This window comes from Phalaenopsis equestris, unplaced genomic scaffold (genome assembly GCF_001263595.1).
Source record: "Phalaenopsis equestris unplaced genomic scaffold, ASM126359v1 Scaffold000411, whole genome shotgun sequence".
Classification (NCBI taxonomy): domain Eukaryota; kingdom Viridiplantae; phylum Streptophyta; class Magnoliopsida; order Asparagales; family Orchidaceae; genus Phalaenopsis; species Phalaenopsis equestris.
In genome coordinates, this window is record NW_018164852.1 from 280,235 (window position 1) to 305,295 (window position 25,061).

The window sequence follows — 25,061 nt, forward strand, 5'->3', positions numbered from 1 at the left end:
ACTGGGAGAGAATATTAAGAGATGTGTAGCGGGACATCATGTCGAGACTCGCCTTTGGGGTCAATGCTGCAATGTAGGAGATAGGGAGAGGATAGAAGGTGAGTAATTGGTTGTCGTCGTCCGGGCTGAGGGGTGGAGGAAACCCTATATAAGGATTGAGGATTAATCGTTAGCATTAGGAGAGAAGGTCGAGAGCAAGCCATCGCTGGCCTTATTTTTGCCACATATTATTTATCAACTCATCTATGTGCCTCGTATGGTAGTCATCCATCGATCTTGATCATCGTCGAACTTGATAAGCATCAACAAATATTAATCTGCATGTTATTTGTGTGATCGCATGCGACAATTGACCTAATCACTCAAGCTTCTCTTGATTCATCTTTTAGCTTGGAATTTCATCCCATGAGTTGCATCATATTATTCATCATGCTTAGAGATGCATGTGATGAGTATGGCGATAATTTACCAAAATTTTATGTGATTTAGTGCGTGTGAAGCTTCAAATGCATGAAATTTTTGCCAACCAAAAAATACTTTTTGATTGAAGCTCTATCTCATAAATTAGAAAGTATGTGCCTAAATAATGGAGACGGTGGCAACGGTCGGATGATTTATTTAGTTATATCTTTTATTGGAGCTCCCACACCATTGCACTTCATTTTTTTCCTTGATTGAACCTTTTTTAAGAAAATGTTAAGGGGAACACCCAGACTTCTTAAGAGAAATAAACTGTTACAACTCAAAGTCTTAACAAAATAAATAAAGATAGATTACAACAGAAGAAAAATCAAGCCGAACAATCAACCATAAAAAAAAGGACACAATATGACACAAACTCTCTAAGGAAAAAGAGCTCCAAGAAGAACTAATGATGCCTTCAAAAAGAGAAGAAGATCAACGATGATAGCCAATAGGTCCAAAGACCCATGAACAACAACCAAAGCAAGTCAATAATGGCCACTAACCACTACCAAGAAGAAGAGTCCAACAACAAATAGAGAAGAATAACATCCAGCAGAAGAATATGAACTCTCCAGGATAGTCATATCAACTACAAAAGAACAAAATAAAAAATAGAGAAGAATAACATCCAGCAGAAGAATATGATAATAATAACATAGAATCATAAATAAGAACTTCGGCAGAAAAATAGAAAGGAAAGAACTAAAAAACCAAAAAGAAACAAGATCCCAATCAAACTCAGAAGAATGGTAAGAACAAAGATGAAAATAATAACATACCAAACAGACAAAAGAATATTGATCATCAAAAGATTCTAATAAGTATTAGAACTCCAAGAATAATTTTTCAAAATAATTTTAATAATTTATAACTTGTTATAGAGAGCAAAGAAATGATCTCCCTTTGTTTTAATGCCCGAGCAGGATTCACAAGAAATTTTATACATAAACCTAAAAAATAACTTTCGAGAATCACTGAAATAAATAACAATACGAGAATGATGAGAAAACACTGATTTTTAATTGAGAAATGCATTCATTATATACAATTTTCAGTACATCAAATTCAGATTTCCATCTGAAATAAATCCTATAAATGCTCATGACCAGGCACCAAGCTAACCAACTAAATCAACCAAGTCATTCAAACAAAGAAGATTCATATGGAAGCTTCTATTGGAATCCCTTCCATGAAGTTAGAATTTCCTGAAAAATCTCAATTATAAGCTCCCTATCAGCATCCTGAAGAAACTCACTAAACTCCTCACGAACTTCATTGATCTTCCCAAGGTTCACCAGATACTTCAAGCACCCAGCCTTGAGACCTCGGAGCTTATACAGATGTGCTACATGGAGTCTCTCAAGCACATTCTTCGCATCGATATCTTCCAAGAGGCTCTCATGGCAGACCTCCTTCAGGTCTGCAATGTCATACTTATCAGAGGCGGTGAGGAGTGCCAGCCGATGGGCGAGAAACTCTTCTGCGTTGAAGTTTCCATAGATGTAATTGAGCAGGACCTGGCAGGCGTCGAAGGACATATCAGAAATATTCACGGCGGAGAGCTGTTTCTCCTTGAGGCTGTGGGAGAACATGCTCTGGAAAACAGGGGACCTGGTGGCAAGGATGGCGCGGTGGGCGGCGATGGAGCCGTTGCTGGTGTTTATGGTGATGTCGGTGTGAATGCCATCGGTTAGCATTCGGCTGAGGGAGGTGAGAGCGGTGGAGAGGGAGTTTTTTTCAATGTGGGAACCGGACCAGATGGATGACGGCTCCCCGCCCTGTTTTGCATAGACCGAGTTAGAGAATAGAAGAAGCAGAAGAGAAGAGGATGAGTTTTGAAAATCTGTTTGTTGATATAATTTTTATATATTTTTTAAAAAAAATCAATTTTTTTAAATATATTTAACATACCTAAAAGATATTTTGAGTATTTTCAAAACTACTAAACAAATCAAGCATGCTTTAATTTAAATCAAAACATTAAAATAAAAATGAATAATAAAGAACAAAAGTGATCCCAAATGGCTTCCAAGTTTTTTCACTTGGTTCAAGAATTGATAAAAATCAACAAGCCTACTAACAAAGAGTGTTGGGTTTGGCTTGAGCTTGAATTGAGCCAAAGTATAGAATGACTCGAGGTAGCTTAAGATTATGATACGATCCGGAACAAAAAACAACAAAAAAATTGTAATACAAATGCGGTGAAACTCAAATGAGGGTTGTTTTTACTAATGCCAATGAAAGAAAATAAAATACAACATTGAGTTACCGTTCGAGAAGTAGATTGTGTCTCCATAAACTCTAGACGCCTCTAGGAACACCACTGGAAAAGAAAAATAGCAGCCAAACAAAACATAAAAACAAATCCTAGCCAATTAGCCCTCATAAAGACTCTCCAAAACTCCTTTCAAAACTTTCGCTCCAAAACCCCAATTGATTTCCCTCTTGCATAAGGTTTTCACATTGTTTCATAATCTGACAGGTGTTTCCATTTAATTAGTACCTCCTTTGCTCCAGCCATTCCTCAACGCATTCCTTCAACATCTAAGGGTTCCAAAATCACCTATATGTCTTCTGTCAGTGTCGGAGGTAGCAAAGACAAGGGTGTATAATCTTTGATAGCATGTCTTAGTTGCGGAACATGAAAAACTGGAAGTCATGTCGAAGATAGTGGTAATTTCAAACGGCCGACCACCGCCCCAATGCGTGTAGTAATCTCATAAGACCCAAAATATTGTGGAGAAAGTTTTTCGCTCCTCCACCCGGCCAATATCTTCTATCGATAAAGCCTCGACTTCAAGTAAATACATCCCCGCGGTCAAATTGTATCTCCATTCGATGTCTATCAATCTTCCTCTTCATGATTTGCCGAGCTCTCAGTAAATGAACCTTAAGCTCTGCCAATATACTGTCCATTTCCTCTAAGTACTAGTTGACATTGGATACCGGTATAGTGCTATGCCAATAATGTATCAAATGAAATAAATCCTGCCTATACAAAATATTGAAAGACGTGGTCTGCACCGCAGTATGGTATGAAGTATTATACCAATATTCGGCCCACACGATAAACCTAACCCAAAGTTTCGGAGTAATCCAACATAAAATAATGTGAGTATGTCTCCACTCTCCTGTTGACCACCTCCGTTTAGCCATCGATCTGAAGATAAGAAGTTGTGCTTCTCTTAAGGACTGTTCCTTGTCACCTGAACAACACCTTCAGTGAATTGGCCAAGGAATACCTTATCTCTATCTGATACAATAGAATTTCTCACTCCGTGCAAATGAACAACTTCTCATATGAATACTGCAGTGACCTAGACTGCAATGTAGAGGTGTCAAGATGGAATGAAATGTGAACTTGCTAAGGCAATCCACTACCACCAAGATCATTGTAAACCCTTTTGATCGTGACAACACCTCTACAAAATCCATTTTCAATTTTTCCAAAACCTTATTCAATAAAGCTAAGGGTTGTAGTAACCCTCCTTACGCCATGTTCAAATACTTATGTCATTGGCACGAATTGCACCTTGACAAAATGTCCTCTACGTCTCTGTGCATCTCCACCTAGTAAACCTTGTCAATATACAATTGCATGTCTTTTGTAACCCTGAATGTCCCCAATTGCACTATGATGAAACTTCAGCAATAATTTTGGGATGTACATTAATGTCCTCGACAACACAAATCACCCATCGTAGAGTACCTGCTACCCCTTCAATGCATATCATAGATGATTGCTCTGATCATGTAGTATCTCTGACCGTATTTTTCCTCGCCCTTCATCCTACTAACTCTCCCGTGTCAGGGCCTACCAATCTAGGATCGAGGGTAGCAATAAGGCCGTCAGCTGGGGATCCTCCACCTTCCTCTACAATACACCGTGGCTTTATGCTCCAATCATGGCTGGTACTTATCTCAAAATCATATCCTAGTAACTTGGATAGCTACCTTTGATGCTCCACCGTCACCATCCTCTGCTCCAAAAGATACTTTAGGCTCCTCTGATCTGTTATATCCAGAAAGTATCGTCCCAACAGTTAAAGCCGCCACTTTCGGATGACCAAGACAACAACCATCAACTTCTGCTCGTATGTTGACTTGAGCCTCTCTCTAGCTGTGAGCATCTGGCTGAAGTAAGCAATCGACTGCTTGTCTTGCATAAGTACCACTCCCAATTCATACCCAGACACATTCGTTTCTCGCATAAAGAGTTTACTGAAATATGGAAGTATCAGTACTGAAACAACAGTCATATCTCTTTAGATATTCAAATGATTATTTTTTTGCTCACCCCCACTTGAAATTGTCTTTCTTCAACTATTTTGTTTATGGCTCGGCTATCGTGTTGTACCACCTCAAGTATTTCCGATAGTACATGGTGAGACCCAAAAAATCCCCTCAAATACTTCAAACCCTTTGGTAAAGGTCAGTCCACGATAGCTTAAATTTTGGATTGATCCACTACTACTCCTAGTAGGGCCATCACTTGCCCCGAGTACTCCACATGTACTGTGCAAAGGAACATTTCTTGAGGTTGGGGTACAACTGTTACTCCCTCAACTCCAAGACTATCCTCAGGTGTCCAACATGCTCAACCTTTGTATGGCTACAGACCAGAATGTCATCGAAGAAGACCAAGACAAATTTCCTGAGGGAAGGCTGAAACCCCAATTCATGAGAGATTGAAATGTGGTTGGAGCGTTGGTGAGGCCAAATGATATTACCAAGAACTTGTACCGTCTTTCATGTATCATGAACATTTTCTTGTGCACATCAACTAGGCACATCCTAATCTGATGATATCCAGACTTCAATCAATCTTCGAGAAAATGATTGCCCATAAAACTCATTTAGCAGCTCATCAATCACAGGAATAGGAAATTTGTCCAAGATAGTTTCATTGTTCAATGCTCAGTAATCTACAAAAAATTGTGAGTTACAATCTTCTTTCTTCACCAAAAGAACTTGACTGGAAAAGGGGCTCACATCTGGTCTAATAATCTCGACTTTGAACATCTCTCCCATATCAACTTAGCTATCTCATCTTTTAGAATAAAAAAAATACCTGTATGGTCGGACACTGATAAGAGGGACACCCTTCTTTTATGTAATGACATGTCTGTGCTCCCTCGGGGGCGGTAACTCACTCATCTCTTGAAAGATGTCAGTAAATTGTTGTAGAAGCTATTGAACCCCCTCAAAAAATTATGTCGACTCAGAAACTCTGATCTCCTCGATGCTCTGAAACTTCTACCAAATAGTCTAATCTTGATCCCCATATAGCATTGACCATAATTTTGAGTGAGACCATGGTTCTACATAAACCTGCATCTCCTCTCAGCACCACCTTCCAACCCTCCACCTGAAACTCCACTCAACAAAAGTGAAACATAACCAAGAAAATAAATAAGCGTAAAAAAAAAAAATAATAGACTAACAGTCATGCATATTTCACAAAAAGTAAAAAAGAAATGAAGCTTGGAATGATTAGATCAACACACATTCGTCATGAAATCAAAAGATTCAAATCATTCTTTATGATTTATAATAAAAAAGTGGCAAAAGATTAAAAAAATACACTTTAACCGGATGACCAGTTCGACCGTTGGATCCAACTGGTTGACCAATTTCGATCATCAGTTCCAGTTGGTTCTTTCTGGAATGATGTAGAGCCAATTTTCAGCTCAACCAGAACCGTACCACTGGCCAGTTCAGTCCTGCACTTAAAAAGTTGGTTTCCACTCCTCTCGGAGTCCTAGAAAAAAAGCTCTTGGTGGCAGATGCTCTCCTCCTCATTATCCTCTAATTCTATTTCTTTCCCTTTCGATTTGACGAAGGATTATTTGATTAACCATTGGTTAAGGTTTGTAATCTGAGTGGTCGACAGGGTCTTGGATTGCATCTCGATGAGTCCCTTCAAAATCTCTCCAATTTCTTCCATGCTCTAGTATCGACCTTCTATTCGGCTCTCTATGAAAGAAAATCTCTCCCCATGGTGGTGAACCTTTCTTCCATTCTTGATCCGATTTACCGTGCTCCTCATTCTAACACATTGACTTTTTTTTATAGTCATTCCTCCAAGATCTCGCTCTGATTCCAATTTGATATGATACAAAACCAAAAACAACGAACAAACAATGAATAAATTACAACAAAAATGTTATCGATAGGGTCTTGGATTGCATCTTGATGAGTCCCATCAAAATCTATCCAATTTCTTCCATGCTCTCGTATCGACTTTCTATTCGGCTCTCTATGGAAGAAAAACTCTCCTCCATGGTGGCGAACCTTTCTTCCATTCTCAATCCGATTTACCCTGCTCCTCATTCTAACATATTGACTTTTTTTTGTAGTCATTCCTTCAAGATCTCACTCTGATTTCAATTTGATACTATACAAAACCAAAAACAACGAACAAACAATGAATAAATTACAACAGAAATGTTGGGAAACTCATATGAGGGCTGATTTTACTAATACTAATGAAAACAAACAAGATACAACGATGATCTACCATTCAAGAGGCAGATCGTCACTCAACAAACCCTAGACGCAGTTAGAAACACCACTCAAAAAGAAAAACTGCTATCAAACAAAACATAATAACAAACTCTGACCAATTAACCCTCATAAATACTCTCTAAGACGCCTTTCAAATTTTCCTTCCTCTTGTATGTGATTAGCGGCTATTTGGGCCTCACCCGGGCATTTAAATTGTCTTCAACTACTCCTAGATATTCCACCCCCCTAGAATGGGCGATTAACTTGGCCAAACCGCTAGCTAGGTTGGCCGGATCTGGTCAATCCGAACATGTCCTTCCCGTAATGATTCGTCTGCAAGGTTGAAGATCTCATCGGCCCTCCCGTTCGCAGGAGTCGGAGTAGCAGACATATCACATTGGATGAAAATGCATATGCATATATGTATGAATGCACATATGCCTATATTTGTGTTGATATTTATTTTAATGAATATAAATTTATCCACGTCAACAAGCATATTAACAAGCAAACCTGAAATTTATCAAAATACAAATACATGTAATCATGTATGAGTGTAAGAATACATAAATATTTATATTTATATCGATCAATATATATGTATTTACACATCGATATATATGTACTAATTATGTCTAGGTGCTTAGTTGTAGATTGGACTAATAATTTGTAGCAGAAGATTGAACTTTGGTTCGAAATGAACAAATTTCCGGCTTTAATTGAAAAGAAAAGGCCATTGATGGCTCGAATCGGGAATAAGCTTTGCTAATCTATGACAAACGTAGCTTTGCTCGGCTCAAATATAAGGAGCTAGGCATGGCTCAAATGGAGATTGGGTTGGATGGCTTTTGAGGTGATCTTAAACTATGATCGTTGCAGTTGAAGGTTAGATCTTTAACAGCAATTACTTGTAATGTTTCTGCACGATATTATGAAGATAGTTAGGGGCTTGTTTGTGATCACCTTTATTTTTTGTTTTTAAATTTAAAATTTAATTTATTTTGTTTAGGTTTTGATTTAAACTAAATTATATTTGATTGAGATATTTTTTTTTAAATATTTCAAACATTTTTAAGGGTTTTTAGCGTTTTAAAAAACAAATTAATTTATTTTTTAGACCAAAAAATAAAAACATATAAAAATTAATTAAATATGTTTTAAAAATAAAAGAAGAAATAAAAAAGAAAGGAAACAAAAGTGATGATAAACAGACCATAATAACAACAGAAAACAAGCACTCTTTTCTAATTAGGACGTTCAGTATCATGTGTGTCTATTAGGAGGTAAATTGAGAGGTGCTTGCTCTTCCAACCACAGAAAGTTCTACTTGCAACTTTTTCACCAAATTTTTTTTTTTTTTTTTTTTTTTTTTTTTGCAATCGAAAGAAGTCAGGCAAAAGAATACAATAAACAAACTAGTGAACAATAGCAACTGTGATAATGCAAGACAAATTATTGGCGGTAAAGCATGCTGACAGGAGTAGATAAGAAACTATTATTTTCAATCACTGCCTTTTGCTTTATTTGCATCCGAAATATTAAAAACAACGCCAAATTTCATTATACCATTTCTATCATAATATACAACAAATAAACATGATATTTGGGTCTTCAAAAAGGACATGACATTAAACAAAAAGGGTCATTTAATGCATACCACTCAATTCCTACGAATTTACAATCTAACATCTAAACATTACTTTTTTATATTGATACCACCTAAATCATTTATATCAAATAAAAAATGCAGACTTTCAAAATGTTAAATACAGCTTTTCATACATAGGTAACTTTAGGTGTTAGATATGTAAATATGTAAGACTCAAGTGGCATGGATGTAAATCTTCCAAAAAAAATTTCTCTTCAACAGTTTTAAAAAATGTTAGCTTAATAAAATGCGCATTATTTTTGGCAAAGTTTGCATATTAAATAGAATTAATTTATTTGAGAATAAAACATTCCCTCAATCTTATCAGTAGGAGATCTTGAAAACAACTAATAAATGAAGTGTGGTTCGATAACTTCCAAAGCAAACCCACTCAAAGAAAAACTAATATATGTGACACAAAATTTACGGCGGTAGAGTAATTATTTAGCGTCTTAGTGTTGCACAAAACCTAACATATATTCAGGTAATTAAAGTGACTTGTGACTAAAGAAAACACATCAATCTTTTACGTGAAAAGTCCTAAAAAAAAGAAAAAATCATAAGGTCTAGCCCAATTGAAATAATCCACTAATTAATTTTTCAGTACATAGATTCACTCTTTTTTTTTTGAATTAGAGAAGATAGAGTTACAAATCTAATCAACATAGATGTAAAACAGTAGTTCATTAATTATAGTTATAATTTAGTAGTAATAAATGCAGTTCTTAACAGTAGTAGGTGATGGGGTCATAGTCAGTTGCTATGAAGACAGCATAACCCGTCTGTAATATTGTAGATGGTAGTTTTTGTGTCAGCTTATCGTAGAGACCGTAGTTAAAAGCCGCGGTGATAGTTGATTATGTGGGGTTGTAGATGATTATTTCATGATCGTCAGTTGACCACAGAAGCTGTAGTACAGAGATGAAAAAGTTAGTGGGTTATATAGACTATAGTGGTGAGTTGCAATAACGTCAGCAGACCACAGAGGTCTGAGTTGAGAGTTGTATGAATTTTTATAACATTTGTAGACCACAAATGTCAGAGTGGGAGCTGCATTAGTTGAGATAAAGTTTGTAGGCCGCAGAGACAGAAGTTGGGAGTTTCATGAACTATGACCTCATAGTTCGTAGTAGTGAGTTGCAACAAGAGAGCTTAAGGAGTCCGGAGAAAATCATCGTATCCTAAATGCAATGTTCGTAAGTAGTTATTGCATAGAGCATGGTTACACCATCCTCGGGATGAGTTGTAGCACCGTATGAAGGATGTGCGTTGCATGACTCCATAAGGTGTTTTGTTACTCTAAAACATGTGGGACTCCGAAGCACATGTGATTCTGTAAGAGATTTCGCAGCAAGGAGCATGTGTTGGCCGATGGTGGTGGATGACAGTTGAAGAACAGTGGTTGACGGTGGTGGGCAGTTGTAAGAACAGGCGGCGTTCGCTGGACTTCAGTATAACACGGGAATTCAACTCTTCTGAGCTCGGTCTCCTCGGGTTCCAGTTCTAGGTCCCTTCTAAAGAGCAGGTAAGGATCTATTTAGAGAGTCCAAGAGAGAACTCTATAAATAAGGTTGAAATTTGGATCATCGATCGGACGATATTCTGCAAATATTTGAGTGCCTCAATTATTTTGAATTTGAGTGATCTTAAGTTTGATGAATTTATCTTGTTGAGACACTATATTCAAGTACAAATTTGTTAGATTTGAAATACATTTGATAATTCAATTAAACACTAGAATCTTCCAAAAATGGCATAACAGCTCGATCTAAGCTTGATTTCACTCAGATTAGACCAACTTTGGTGTCATCGGGTCTGTCTCACTTAGTCGGATAGTTTGACTATATATTTGCTAAAATCAGAGTTCTAGATGTTTTTTAATTGGAGTTCGATCATTTCTTATTAAAAAATTTATCTTGAAATTTATGTCACGTCTCGAGATCCGTGTCGGATGATGAAAATTTGTTGATGTCATATCAAGGGTGATTTACATGCATATCACAAAATTCATATGTATTTACATATCAAACACCTAAACATTAATTTTTATATTTATAATACTCAAATCTTTTATATCACATAAAAAATATCACTATTGCAAAATTTTAAAAATTGAAACACACCTTTTTAAGTATTCTTCAAGTGATATAGGTGTAAAAATCAAACCTGGTGTTAGATACGTAAATACGTAAGAATTGTGAGGTATGAATGTAAATCTCCCAAACTGATAATGACAAAGGTCAAAACTCTATCCTACACATCATGATAAAAAGCTTTATAGGCAATTAATGACACATGACAAGGGAATAAGCCTATCACTGAATTTGTCATCTTGTAGATGGTCCACTTTCAAGAAATTACTTTCATTTTTATGAGATTGAGAGTCAAACAAGAGAATGGAAGTAAGACCCTCTTCTTTGCTTGCTTCAGATTGATTAGATTAATCCACAGCATAGAAAAAAATTACTTACAGATTGAGGCACAATCTTAAGATCGAGGAACTCCACGTCAATAATAAATTTTCCAGTAAAGAAGATGTCTATTGCCCAAATAAAATCATCACTGTTCTTCAATTGTTTGTCACAAACTCCTGCATAAATATAGCTTTAATTCAGCTCAGCTTGAAAGGTTTCCCTCTTATTTCCTATAATGAACAATGAATAAGAACTAAGCATTCATTACCAAATCAATAACAACTACATACACAATAAAATGATGAAAAATAAAATAAAAAAAACGAAATTGCAAAATGAAAAGAAGAGAACCTGGATGAACAAGGGTTTTGAGATTAGGAGCAGCGAAGGAGACAAGTTTGATGATGAAGGAAGCAATTGGAGGATGTTCCTTTGTCAAGCTAGATGGTTCGGGGTAAAGTTTCACAAAAAGTTGCTTGTTCCTTTCCACAGTTAGGTACCTAATCGTTTAAGAAAATAGTAAAAACAAAGTCGATCTATTAAGTCAATTAAAATAGAGAAAAACGCACAATTTCTTTCAGGAAGATTAAAAATGCAGTAATTCCAGAATTTATCCCTGCTTTTTGAGGATAAAAAAAAGCAACATGGTGCTTTTTTTCTTCAACAAGAACAGCATCTAATGGGAAAAATATTCCCAAAATGTGCTGGATGAACTACATATAGATTATTATAACCATAGAGTTTCAGCTCGTACTGCCAATCTATAAGAAATAGCTTATTAGATCTGAATTATAGCAAAAAAAAAAAAAAACAATTTCAAACGAAGAACAAAAGAATTCGTATGCTTTCATTGGCAGAAAACATTCGTTACAAAATAGAGGTCATGATTTGTAAGAAGAAATCCTTTCCCTTCTTCTAAGACACAAAACAGTAATAAATTAGATCCAAAGAATGAGAAGATTAGAAAGAACGTGAACCAATTCCAGAGGCCGATCTTGAAGGGATCGGACTTGCGATAGGAGAAAGATGAGAGGGTTTCGATCCGCCATTGTGCTAGCCGGGGCGTGGTCTCGACTCTGAACGCCGACTCGCTCATCCCTGATGAGGCAGTAGCTACAACGGCAGCCATCACTCAATTTATGCACTCCGAAATCCCCAGAAGCTCTCCGTCCACATCTCCCCTGCCTTCCTCGTAAGAAAATAACACAGGCAACCAAACCAGAAGAAGATTCAGACGGTTCTCCAGTTAGAAGCTCAGCACGCAATCTCTTCGGAAGATTCTTTTCGTGAATCACCAATAGGAAACAGGAAGGGAGGGAGAGCTAAGCTTTGCTTCGACTCCACTCCAGCCCAGTCCTAAGAGAGGAGAAAGAAGACTGAAAGAGGATGACCACTGACTCAGAGCTCTCCTTCATCAGATACGAATGCTTAGCGGCGCTACTGTTTTGGGAATAAAACCGATATTATAATAATATAATAATACACCATTATCTGAATAATACACAATAACATCTGAATAACACGAAGAGAATATTCACTTGTGTTACCGGATCAATCACATTCACGGAATAATTTCATTAGACTCCGCACATAACTCTACGTGCGGGATCCTAATGTAACCCTTCGGACAGCTACAAATAAAATAACTTGTGTTAAGGATTAGCTGGGTTACAATTTATTTTTCTTTTTTTTAAATTTATTTTCTTACAGTGGATAGCATTAATGGCGTATTTGAAGATAATTAAAAAATATTTTAATAAATCAAGAAAATAAAGTTTAGTTTGAAAATAAAGTTTTAGGCTACGGACTAGTTAGAATAAAGTTTACCAAAATTTAATTAAATTTTAAATTCAAAGCATTGTTGCGATTTGCGACCATGGGGAGTATATTTTTATTAAAAATATTTACAAAAAAATATTTTATTTAAACTTATTGTAAATATTTTTGCTAGTTTTTAACATTTTTTTTTGTAATTTGATTAATTATAAGAGAATTTATATGAATTACACCTAATTCTATTATAACTATATATTTATTTTCTAATTTTTTTTACTCGTATGACATGTTATAAAATTTGTGATAATAAAGTGAGAAATTACATCATAATTTTCAGAAAGATCTCACACATAAATGAATAAAATCGTACATTAATAATCAATTTTTTTTTACTTAAAAAAATAAGAACAAAAAAAAAAAACAACAACAACAACTGTATCCCACCAAACACAATATAACTCGGTGCTAATTGAGATTGTCAAGATACATTCTTCGTTTCAATTAGAGAAGACAATATTATAAATAGTACAACATTTACTCAATCTCATATGGTAGTTGTAAAAGTAGTAGACATTGATAATGGTTATATGATGATGATCTAAAACGATAATCACAAGATGACAATTGCACAATGGTGTCTAAGGAATAATCATTGAATAACAAAGGTTGAACAAAGATGGCAAGATAATGACGGTTGCTAATAGAGGTTCTAATTTGAGTCAATGGATCAGGTTTGAGTATGAATTGGATTTGGCCTCACTCCAACCCTACTCTTTTATTAAATGTGTTAGAAAGAATAAGGCAAGTCCAACTCTTCTTAACCTAATTGAACCAAGCTTGATTCAATTAACTTATTTAACATACTCTGGTTCATGTGGAGACATAAAGTAACATGCATTTTTTCTATCAAAATTGGGTTAAATTTGAATTGAGTTGAAATTTTGGGTCAAGTTTGGTTTGAATTTGACTCAAATTTGAGTTTACAGGTTAATTCGTATCCAAGCCAAGAAATTAAGAATGATAAATAATAAAGTGGGAAAATTTAAAACATAAAAATTTAGAAGTTTTATTTTGATGATATTGGTCCTCTCTTTTAACATACAGAAGTTTATAGTTAATTACATTTTATGAGAGATGACAACCTAAGAAAATTTTAGATTATAGTCGTGCCTTATGCACTAACATACTCTAAAATTTGAATTCAAACTGAAAAAGTCAAACTCTAACAGTTCATTTTTATGTCAAAAGAGAAGCCCTGAGGAGCACTGAATATTGGAAAACTCAATATTACTCTAAACTCTCTTATGTTGTGTTTTATAATTTAAAAATTGAGATTTATTTCATTTGAGTTTAATAAGAAATTTGAGACTTATGCTCTTATGACTCATGATCACAAAAAGGCTAAGAATATAAGAGCTTATGATGTAATAAAGACTTCTAATCTATCTCATGTCCCAAATTTTTGAATATTGGCTAGCTAGGACCAACATGCCCATAAAGAGACAATGTTATTAAAAATTATTAAATTATTATGCGTTAGTATTTAACTTATTGATTTTAGGGTACTTTTATAAAATTATATATATATATATATATATATAATGACTAATGAATCGTTCATGGTTGTATTTTTTTTACATGAAAGTGAATCTTTAAAATTTAAATAAAATAAACAATAGTTTGCAAACATATTTCTATAAACTCATCCTAATAACCATCATTAAATGATATTGATATCTAAAATACTTATATGTAATTCATTATTTATGGATTGTTATAATATACTATCATATTAATATCATTTCTCTTTAATTTATTATATGTATGTAGTGCACCTTATCATTTATATTTTTATTCAATGAGATTCACATATGTATTTCTTTTTTACAAACAAATAAAGATTATTTTTTTATCTAGTTTTTAATTGTGCATCATTTAATGGAGGGGGAGGGTTTCAGATCCACACTTCAACTATATCATTACATTGTTTAATGTTACAATTTTTTTAATTTATTTAATAATTAAATAATCTAATTTACTACTATTTAAAAAAAAAATGTTAGCATGAGTTACTAGATTTTGATGCTCGGATAATACTATTAGTCCAAAATACTATTTGAATTGTATATTTTTATTCTTAGAATATATATTTTTAATTTCTTAGCTTGCACTCTTCTGCTAGGTTCTTATAAATTTCTTTTTAGGTCGATGGGTACTCATTATATAATTGACATATGACTCGATGCAAATTAAATGAATGTTATCAAAGGGGGTCACTAATAGGATTTATTGATAAGAACACCTTTAGTTGTTAAAGTGGACAGTTTGAGAAGACTTTGACATCAGAGCAAGTGAGAGGAGGGTTTTGAGTTGCAACAAAGCAGTCTTTGGCCGAAAATTTATTAGTTAACAAAATATAGTGAATTAAGGAAGATTGCACCACTTGTAGATATAGATATTATATAAAAAAAAATTATTAGTATACACCAAATGTTGAAATCAATGGTTTATGTTGGGTAATGGTTATAATTGAGGAAAAATCAATTCATCAACTTCAATCTATCGTCCATATCACCTACTCCTTGAACTATGCTTTGTCATGATAGAAGGGTGGCCAAGAACCATATGAGTCATAAATCATATGAATGACTCAATCCTAGCCTAATCATTAATTTTGATAGCCCTAATGAGTGAGAGAACCAAATGTAGATCAAAATTAGGTCAAATTTGCTAATGGTCAAACCTATGACATACTTCAAAGCTTATTTGATAAGTGAGAACCACATTCTCAATGTATGTGTATTACTTCACCAATAGATTTGAGATTGTACTCAATACCTTTATGTGACTTAATAATTTCTCTGACAAATTTTTGACTTGGGATCCAACAAATGGGATCCCATTGTTGGAATCTCAATGTCCCATCCATGATATTTAATCAAATCTATTTAAAAATGTTATTTTGGTTGGCTATCAAGCATCTTTAACGTGGAACCTAGCCAAAAGATGATCAAGTAGCTAGATGTAGATGTTGAATACCAATGGTCAACAAATTTTGACTTATTATTATAATTAATGTTAAATATTGGTGAATATTGAATGCAAAGATATGGATATGATAGACATTTTGAGTTGAACATCTATGGATGTATTCCAATTATGAAGCTGAGTAGTGTTAGTTAGTGGATAACTAAAACATCTACATGCACCAAGTGATCATTTAGTGGCTATCGAAGTTATTAGATCTCCATATTTTACATGTGCTTTGTTCATGTGATCTATTGGTTCAAGGCACATTAAAATAATTAGAAATTAGGCCAATTATTAATTTCAAATTGGTTAATTTGATCCTTATCGAACATTATCTAATAATATTCATATTTTGGTATTAATAGATGTAGCCTATTTTATCCTCAGTTAATCAAAAAAAGGCTAAAAGATTCTACTCGCATGATGCCTTGATCAACTTGGTAAAACCATGGTTAGAAAATTGCTTGATTAACTGGTGATAATATCAGTTCAAGGTGGCGTAATGGGGGTTACTTATGAGAGTTTATGCTGAGTGAAATTTATGATCTTAAAACTCTTAAATGCTATGAGTATAGTTGAATTGCCAAATAAAAAAAAATGACAATCAAATAATCTAAAATAAAACTCAAAGGATATGGCATAATTTATCATCACTAAGAAAACTATAATGGTTAATTGAAATCATGGTATATATTTTTCATCAATATGAGAACATAACAACTTCATTGATGGCCTCCATCAATAATATAATCACGTGTGCTACAATAATTTGGATAAGATACATAAATCTAATTTCGGAATATCAATAAATGGTGATGAAACTTGACATTGTTTTGAGGTGAAAAGTCCTCCTTCTTTAAAACAATAAAATGTAATTAATGACTTACAATTTTATCTCTTATGGAGGTTGTAATACCCCCAAGAAGTATTTAATATTATAATTTTTCTCAATAATTGTGCACAAAAATATGAGTATTTTATAAGCTCAGTGTGAACTTGGATTTCTCATATCATAGGAAGTTGCATCTACCACATGAATGACTTGTGTGTTAGTTAAATGTTAGAAAGAAAAGAAATGGTCAACCCCCATTAAACTAGGTAGATCATTTTCATTCAAATTAATTTAATTTGTTAAAAAACCATGTTTGCTTAATGTCTGTGACTTTGTTATGATTGGATTTGTCTCACTGAGACAATCAACTATAAATTTGTTAAAATTATCTTCCAAATTACTTTTGATAAATAATTCAATTTTGAGCAATTTTTTATCCAAAAAAGTGTGTGAAGGTTCATGCATGATTGAATCGTTGTTATGAGTCCTACAATTTATCCCCAATTTTAAATTTATGAAAATCTAAAATTCCTCATATCTAAGTTTTTATTAAATGAGAAATTATTAATTTTGAGAAATTTCAATGTGTGAATATTCCCTAGACATTAATTTAGAATTTCAATTAATTTAGTGTATTAAGATTTACTTTTGTTTATATAATGCGTGGAGTGCATGAGTATTGGGTATTATGACACATTCATTTATGAAACTTCTTGAGAAATTAAGCTTAAATTTTCTTAAAATTATCTTAAATGCCCTAAAATTTGTTATAATTTGAATAAGATAGATTTGAGTTTAAACATTAAAATAATATCAGGAGATAATATAGTTTTTAGGAAATAATATATCTCTTGGTGTAGTAGAAAATTGTGATATATTTTTTGCTTGGGAATGAAACTAACCTTTTTTTCTTGAGGAAGGACTATTGCAGCAAGTCAAATATTTATTTCTAAACCTTCCTAAGATTTACATTATTTTATTTTTTGGCTCACTATTAAATTTTATATTTTTCTTAATTGGCTACAAACAACATGTAATATGATAATTTCTCACAGTGAGATATAGCTTATTCCAACCATGATTTTCCTCGTAAACTTATATTAAATATAATCCCATATGCTCACGTTACAATAGGCATTTTCCCACATGTTCATGTTGTACTTGTATAGTTTTTAATTTTAATTTATTCAAGATTTTATGATATGAATTTTATGAACTCTCTCTAAAGTTATGAAGTTTAAGAACTTTTTTTTTTAATTAGGGTTACTGTACACACCAATATTGTCGGTGTAAATGTCAAAGCAATCGAACGACTAAAGATAGAAACTGCGATCGAGGCATTAAATTCAAAAGAGATGATCCAAACATATCATCTGAAAGATCAAACAGACTGGTCAAGTCCACCCTCGACGAATCCGGTCGGCGGGCCTATCTACGGTCACAACCTTCGAAACTCCATAAAAGCTGGGTGAATGCAACCTACCGACCGACCGCTCATACCTTGGTAGAAACGATCCCCATTAGGCCCGTAGTTTTGGTCGATCGAACAAAAACATGTTGGCTGGCTGATTACCATCACATTCAACTTAATTGCAATATAAATTTAGCATTAAATCAGCACAATGATTGCATTAAGAGTGGTTTCCATAATCATCCTCTCCTTTTGATAATGAAGGGATATTTCATAAACGCTCTCTTCTTTGTGTAATTACACAAGAATCTCTCATATAAATCAGAGGCTCAACGATAAATAAAAAGAGCCCCCAAGTCTGAGGACTTTTTCCCGGTCTCTCTACTAAGAATTTTTTAACACCTTTCTTCTCTCTCTCTCTCTCTCTCTCTCTCTCTCTCTCGCTACTCCTCCCGCTCCAACTCTCGAGGTGTGTATTTCCCAAGGACAATACTGGATTCAACATCCTGAAAGGTGGTGCAGTGAGCGTAAACATGCCCCAGACGAGAAACAGAGCCAATTACGAAGGAGAATCCTTGCATAGAGAAATAGCTCCCACGGAATTTAATAAAGAGATGGTGCGTCGCAATATACAGAAAGAAGTCTAAGCATGCAAATAATGGACCAGTTTGAGGTTATTCGGACGATCATGATCCGACAAAACGCTCGACCACCGCCTATGGAGGGAGAGTCTCAGAGAACCCAACCTCAATTGGCTCCCCTTGATAATCCGCTAGCACCCAGGTTAGCCTGGTGATTAGTTAACCGAAGGACCAGAGGATTCAAAACTAGAAGACAGTGTCACATCTACACCGGTTGTCCAACATCGGGCGGACCGAGTAAGAAAGCTTGCTTGACCGACTATGGGCAGCGCTTTCTCTCAAAGTATCCAAGAAAGCATACCTCCAATGAAGCTCGGGATTCCCCACTTCGGTCCTTATAAAGGGAAGATTGACCCAGCCGATCACCTGGCTTCTTTCAAATCAACGACCTGAGTCCAGCTGATTGATGACACCAAGAACGGCAGCTGTTGGTGACCTCATTTTTGGTCACATAAGAGTCACACAGACATCACCTCATGATTCGACACAGCGAAATTGGCCAGAAAGACACCCAACTCATTTTGCCAAGCCACAAAGTACCTCAGCGTGGTGACACCAGGCCTGGGTGTAACCACACCCAAGCAAGCTCGATCAGCGATCCATGGCCTTCTTACAAGGATTAGTTCGTGAATCATCACACCCTTTTGTCGGCAGCGATCCATGACTCATTAACCGTTGGGCTCATCTTTGTCGTCAGCTTGGTACCTCATCGGACAGCTCCGGAGGGTCCTGCCACCAATTTTTCGCACCTGTAAAAGGCGTCTTCAACTGAGGGAATGGCGTGGTTCAGGCACTGTTAGCATAGGAAGAAGAAGTGTAGAGGGAGAAGAAGAAGGGAAGCAATTCTCCGACAAGCCTCCTCGTCTGGTCAGCCACCTCTCCTCCCGATAAATTCTCCTTCTTTCCTTAATTTTAGCATTTTTATTTAAAAGTCTTAAAACTAGTTCAATCAACTCAAAGGTCTTGGATTAGGCTTGAGTTTGGGCTCGACTTGGGACTACCCGAACCCAACCAAACCCAAACTCACCTAAAAAAACCTAACCCAAACCCTAAACCTAACCTAACCTAGGTCCAGCCCAAACCCTAAACCTAATCCAACCTAGGTCTAGACCAAACCTAATCCAAACAATATACCTAACCCAACCGTGGTCTAGCCCAAACTTAAGCCAAACCTTAGATCTAAACCAACCTAGGTCAAGCCCAAACCTAACCCAAACCCTAAAACTGACGCATGTTTAATCTAACCTAAGTCTAGGCCAGACCTGGTTGAAACACTAAACCCGACCCATTCCAGATCTAATCCAAACCCTAAATCTAGCCCATCTCTAATCTGAACTTGGTTTGCCAAACCTAGACCTGATCCAAACCTTAAATCTGACCCAGGTTAAACCCAAGCTAACCCGGGTCAACCCAATTTAACCCACATCAAACCCAAATCAAATCTAACCTAACCCAGGTCAACTGAGCATAACTAGGGTCAAACGCAAATCAAACATAAGCTAACATGCGTCAACCTAGCTTAACTCGGGTTAAACTCAAATCAAACCTAAGCTGACCTCAATCAACCCAGCGTAACCCGGTTCAAACATAATTCAAACCTAAGCTAATCTGGGTCAAACCCAAATCAAACCCAACCCAACTTAGGTCAAGCTAGCTTAACCCGGGTCAAAACTAAATCAAATCTAAGCTAATCTGGGTTAACCCAGCTTAACCTAGGTCAAACCAAAATCAGACCCAAGCTAACTAGGGTCAAGCCAACTTAACTAAGGGCAACCAAAAATCAACCTAAGACAAACTAATTCAGCTTAAGCCCAATCCAAGCCTAAAGTAGTTGAACCACATCATAACTTAGCTCAATCCCCGATTAACCTAAGCTGAAAATTTAGCTTACCTCAACTCAGCTCCAGCCCAAGTCTAATCCAAGGCTAAGTGTTACTTTACATGTTTTATTTTATATATTGTTTCATGTATCATTTCATGCTTTATTCATGCCTTATTTCTTTCATGTTATTTCATGTTCAAAAACCAAACAAAAAATAACCAAAAAGCATAAAATAAAAATAAGGATAAGAACTTAATTTTCTCTACAAACATCACAAATCAAAATTGAAAAATAAAACTCAAAACAAAGAAAACTCCTTATTTCTCAACATGAGCGACAAATCTAGAAAACAAACAAGACATGAATGCAAATATTTAACTTTAAATGAACAATTAAAACACACCAAGATAAAGAACGAGAACTGAACCTAGGGTAGATCTGTCGTGAACCTTAGGTTAGCTAATTTAGACACCGAACCAAGGGTCATATCCATGGTTAGTCTAAGTATAGAGGCCTATGCTAGTTTAGGCACCCTAGTTAGTGCTAAAGTTTAGGACATGCAAAACAACAAACTTATCCCCTTAGACTACAGGGAATGCCTTATAATGAAGTAACTCAATATTACTAAAAAAGTTATTTCAAACAGCTTGGAAACTACAAATCTTCCATGCTCCGACATTTAAGGGGGATACCAACATTTCCAGGATGACGAAAAGCCATAGGCATCTTGATCAGGGACGTTATACCCAAAATCTAGGTTTGTCGGCCCATAAAATTCCTTATAGAGTCTAAGGTTTTATTTTCTATCTAGAAATCTTTTCCTTCTTGACTTTATACTTGGCTTAGGGTTCTTAAATCACTTTTGTCAGTCAAATCCAACATCCCTAATCTATCTTTCGACTTCACCTAATCAATTTCAATTCATCAAATCGTTTCAAATCCTACTCTACATATCGAGTCATTCCCATGACATGTTGTCATCAGATTGTAAGTCTCATCCTTTTGAAGCCAATATCCTCCCAATTGGACCCCCATTCCAATCATGAAAATTTGATCTTTGGCCACTTGAATTGTCATAATAATCGAGAGGTTTTCTTTAGGGCTCACGGCTCTAAAGATGTAATTAATTATGGAGTTTTGTTTTGTAGGAATGAAACCCCAGAATAAAAAATAAATCTTACCTTACACCCGTAAGGTAATGGAAGAATTCTAGTTTCGTAGACTCCCAAAAGATTTCCCTTATCCGAATGACTGAACTCATCCTAAGTAATGTCTTTATCCCTTAGGAATATACATTATTCTTCAAATGTCGTGTTTAGTCATTCAGATAGAGAATCTTTCGAGATCTATGCTGGCGTTCGCAATCAATAAAATCCCCTACTAAGATTCTTCTGGCGACTCAGTTGGGGAATCGATCTCCTCTCCATCTTTTAAGATAAGTTTAGTGGCCTATCCTTCCATCAAACTGATCTGAAATTCTGGGGCTTTCACGTCTCTACTCTTTGAATCTCTATTTGCTAAGTTGAACCCTGTAAAATTCTGGGACACATTTCGTCATCCTTGAAAGCTTTTTGGTCTAATTCTAATCTTAATTTCATTCAAAGGTTTTCGAAGATTCTATATTTGACTCTCTATTGATATCTGTCTATATACACTAAAGGCACGATGTCTCCCAAACACATTTTCTCTCAATATTTCGTGTAAGAGAATTGGTCTTTAGTTCTCAAGAGGCCGATTCTAACTCATTGAAAAATCAATGGCAAATTTGAACCAATTCGACAAAGCCCTTATATGGTAGAAATCAGAGGGGTTCTTACCAACTAGTAGACCACATGGAAAAACATCTGATACCTCCAATTATTTGGCGGTATTTGAAAAAGTTATTACGTGTTAAAATTTATATAAGATAAACATAAGAGTCAAGCCATTGTAGAATCTTTAGAAACCTTTAATGAAAATTTGAATTGTTCATCTGTTCATTTTGAGATTTGATTTATGCTAAAATTGCTTTCTTAAATCATGTTTTTCTTTCTTTAGAAATCTTTAAAACCCTTAAAAATTGTAAGCTTTTAGACGACACCTCTTTCATTTATTTGATTGCAGGGAATATCGTCAGGAAAGCTCATCCTTCCTTTTAAAGACAGTATCTCTTTGAAAATTGATCAGGCACATTTGAAAAATACTCTAGTCATTAGACTTGGCATGAATTATACGAATTTAAACATGATCTGCAATAATCCAATAATAGTTACATCCGAGCTTGAATTACTTCTTGAAGAAAAGCATTTGATTGAATTTTCTATAAAAAAAGGCAATTGGCAGCCCACCATCGAAAAGAAAGGGTGCAGATGATCCCTATGATGCGCGAGTGGATTCTAAGGTTAAATCAATAGTAATAAAGGTTAAGTCAAGAAACAGGAAAACTCATGGAACTAATACATATACACTAACACAATCGACACAAATCTTAAAACTATCAAACAACTAAAAATAATGACAATGATCACGTCATTAAATTCAAGAGACGTGATCTAAACCGGTCATCTGAAGGATCAAACAGACTAATCAAGTCCACCTTTGGCGAATTCGATCGACAAGTCTATCTATGGTTTCATCTGCCAAAACTCCCTTAAAACTGGCCAAATGCGACCAGTCGGCCGACCGCTCGTACCTTGGCAGAAATGGCCCCACTTTACTCGTCATTTTAGTCGATCGAACCTAAGCATGTCCACCGAATGATGACTTCCACATTTGAATTCAAATTGTAATATAAATTTAGTATTAAATCAACACATCAATTGCATCAAGATCGATTTTCATAATCACCCTCTCAAGTAATTGAGAGCTATTTCCATAATCAATCTCTTTTTTGTAATTGTACAAAAATGTCTACTATAAATAGGAAGCTCGATGAATAATAAAAGGCGCCTCCAAGCCTAAGGACTTTTTCTCAACCTCTCTACTGAGAATTTCCTAACATCTCTCTCTTTCTCTACTCCTCCCGGCTCTTAACTCTCGAGACATGTATTTTCCAAAAACAATTCCAGATTCAACAATTACATTATACATTCTATGTAGCATCAAAGCCATAGGCACTTTAATCATGACATGACTACACAAGCATTAGGAAAAAAAAAAAAAAAAACCCTGCTACCAAATGTTTCGCTTCGATCATTCCTTAAACGCCCATTCTCCAAAAAAAAATAATGCCTGTTAATGTTTAGATAACAAGCTTACAAACCACACAACCCAGTAAGCTGCTCTATCTATCCGTTAAAGAGTCCACACAAAACAAAGCCAACCAGATAACCAAAAAATGAGCAGAATCAAAGTACCAGACAGCTTTGCAGGGTATCCAACCATAACAAATGCAGCAAATTACTCATATTCCATGGCAAATAACCAGCTCCCTCAGGCGAGTTTTTTCAACCACTTCAATACGCCGATCGAACATTCCGCCGTATTCCATAACTGAAACTCTCCTGCTGGGAAGCTCTTCATAATGTCTCAAATAATTATAGCCAAATGACTCTCTCCTTGGTGCTTCTAATACATCAGTATTATAACTATACGTTAGAGGAACCCTACTTCGTAGGGAAACTCCAGGCAATGTTGAATGCTCCAGTTCATGCATCCTCAAGCTGAACATGTTCAAATCTCTAAATTCGAAATCATTATTGCCCTGTATCCTCAAACCTAAATTATCAATCCTAGAAAACGGCCATTGAGCAGTTTCTCTAAATTCTAAACAATTAATACTTCTGGGTACCCTCTCCAAGCTGAATGGAAAGCGAGTTTCTGGGTAACTGATATCATTAATGCTTCTATGGTCAAGATAATTGTCCATGATAGGGCTAATAGAGGAATATGAAGGAAGTAATTCAGTATTTCCCAAGGGATTCTTCTTTTTGAGAAGGTGTCCAAAAATGAATTTGAAGGTGGAGCACTTTCCTAGAGGGAAAGATTGGTCGCTTCTGGGTCCATCTCCTCTCTTGTTATTATAGCCAGGGTAATCTTCAATAGAGAAATTGGCACATTCAAGGAGGAGAAGTGAGCTCTCTGCAGCGAGTTCTTCCAGGTTCCAGTGGGAAAATGGACCGGCAGTTTTGTGACTGACGTGAATTTCACCATAAGCCCAGAGCATGCGGCTTGCGTTTTTAAAAAAACCCCGCACAAGCTGCCTGTGCAATCTGACATAAAAAAAATGTTATTATTGTAAATAGAAAGATGAATCAAGAGAATTTGTAATAAATTTTGAGGCTTGAATATTTGATTATGTGATGAATATGAACTTAAAATATAAGAATTATTCGAAATCAATTGTCCTGTGAGATTTTTGACAAAGTTGTTTATTTAACGTCGTTTGAGAAGAGTAATAACTCTGAATGAATGAAAGAAATGAAAGTGGTAGCGAGAAATAACCAGCCGATAAGGAATGTATAAGACAGCATGCTGTTTTAAACTATATTGAATCAGTACGATTTTTAATTATTCACAAACGAAACTTGAATCATA

At 35.3% G+C, this 25,061-nt stretch overlaps 2 protein-coding genes across 2 annotated transcripts in view; both read right to left on the reverse strand.

Annotated features, from left to right (window-relative positions):
• Positions 1-1,473: 1,473 nt before the first annotated feature.
• On the reverse strand, positions 1,474-12,462 carry LOC110027007 (BTB/POZ domain-containing protein At1g55760-like). The gene is made up of 4 exons (XM_020728264.1): positions 12,012-12,462; positions 11,386-11,534; positions 11,092-11,210; positions 1,474-2,243 (listed from the first exon to the last, which is right to left on the reverse strand). The coding sequence occupies exons 1-4, from the start codon at positions 12,161-12,163 to the stop codon at positions 1,638-1,640; spliced, it is 1,026 nt and encodes a 341-aa protein (XP_020583923.1). The 5' UTR covers positions 12,164-12,462; the 3' UTR covers positions 1,474-1,637.
• Positions 12,463-23,639: 11,177 nt separating this feature from the next.
• The window catches only part of LOC110026990 (heavy metal-associated isoprenylated plant protein 41-like), a 35,843-nt gene continuing 34,421 nt past the window's right edge, over positions 23,640-25,061 (reverse strand). Inside the window, exon 3 of the mRNA XM_020728239.1 lies at positions 23,640-24,736. Coding sequence (XP_020583898.1) covers positions 23,929-24,736 — 808 coding nt within the window. The 3' untranslated portion in view covers positions 23,640-23,928. The remainder of the gene's footprint in view (positions 24,737-25,061) is intronic.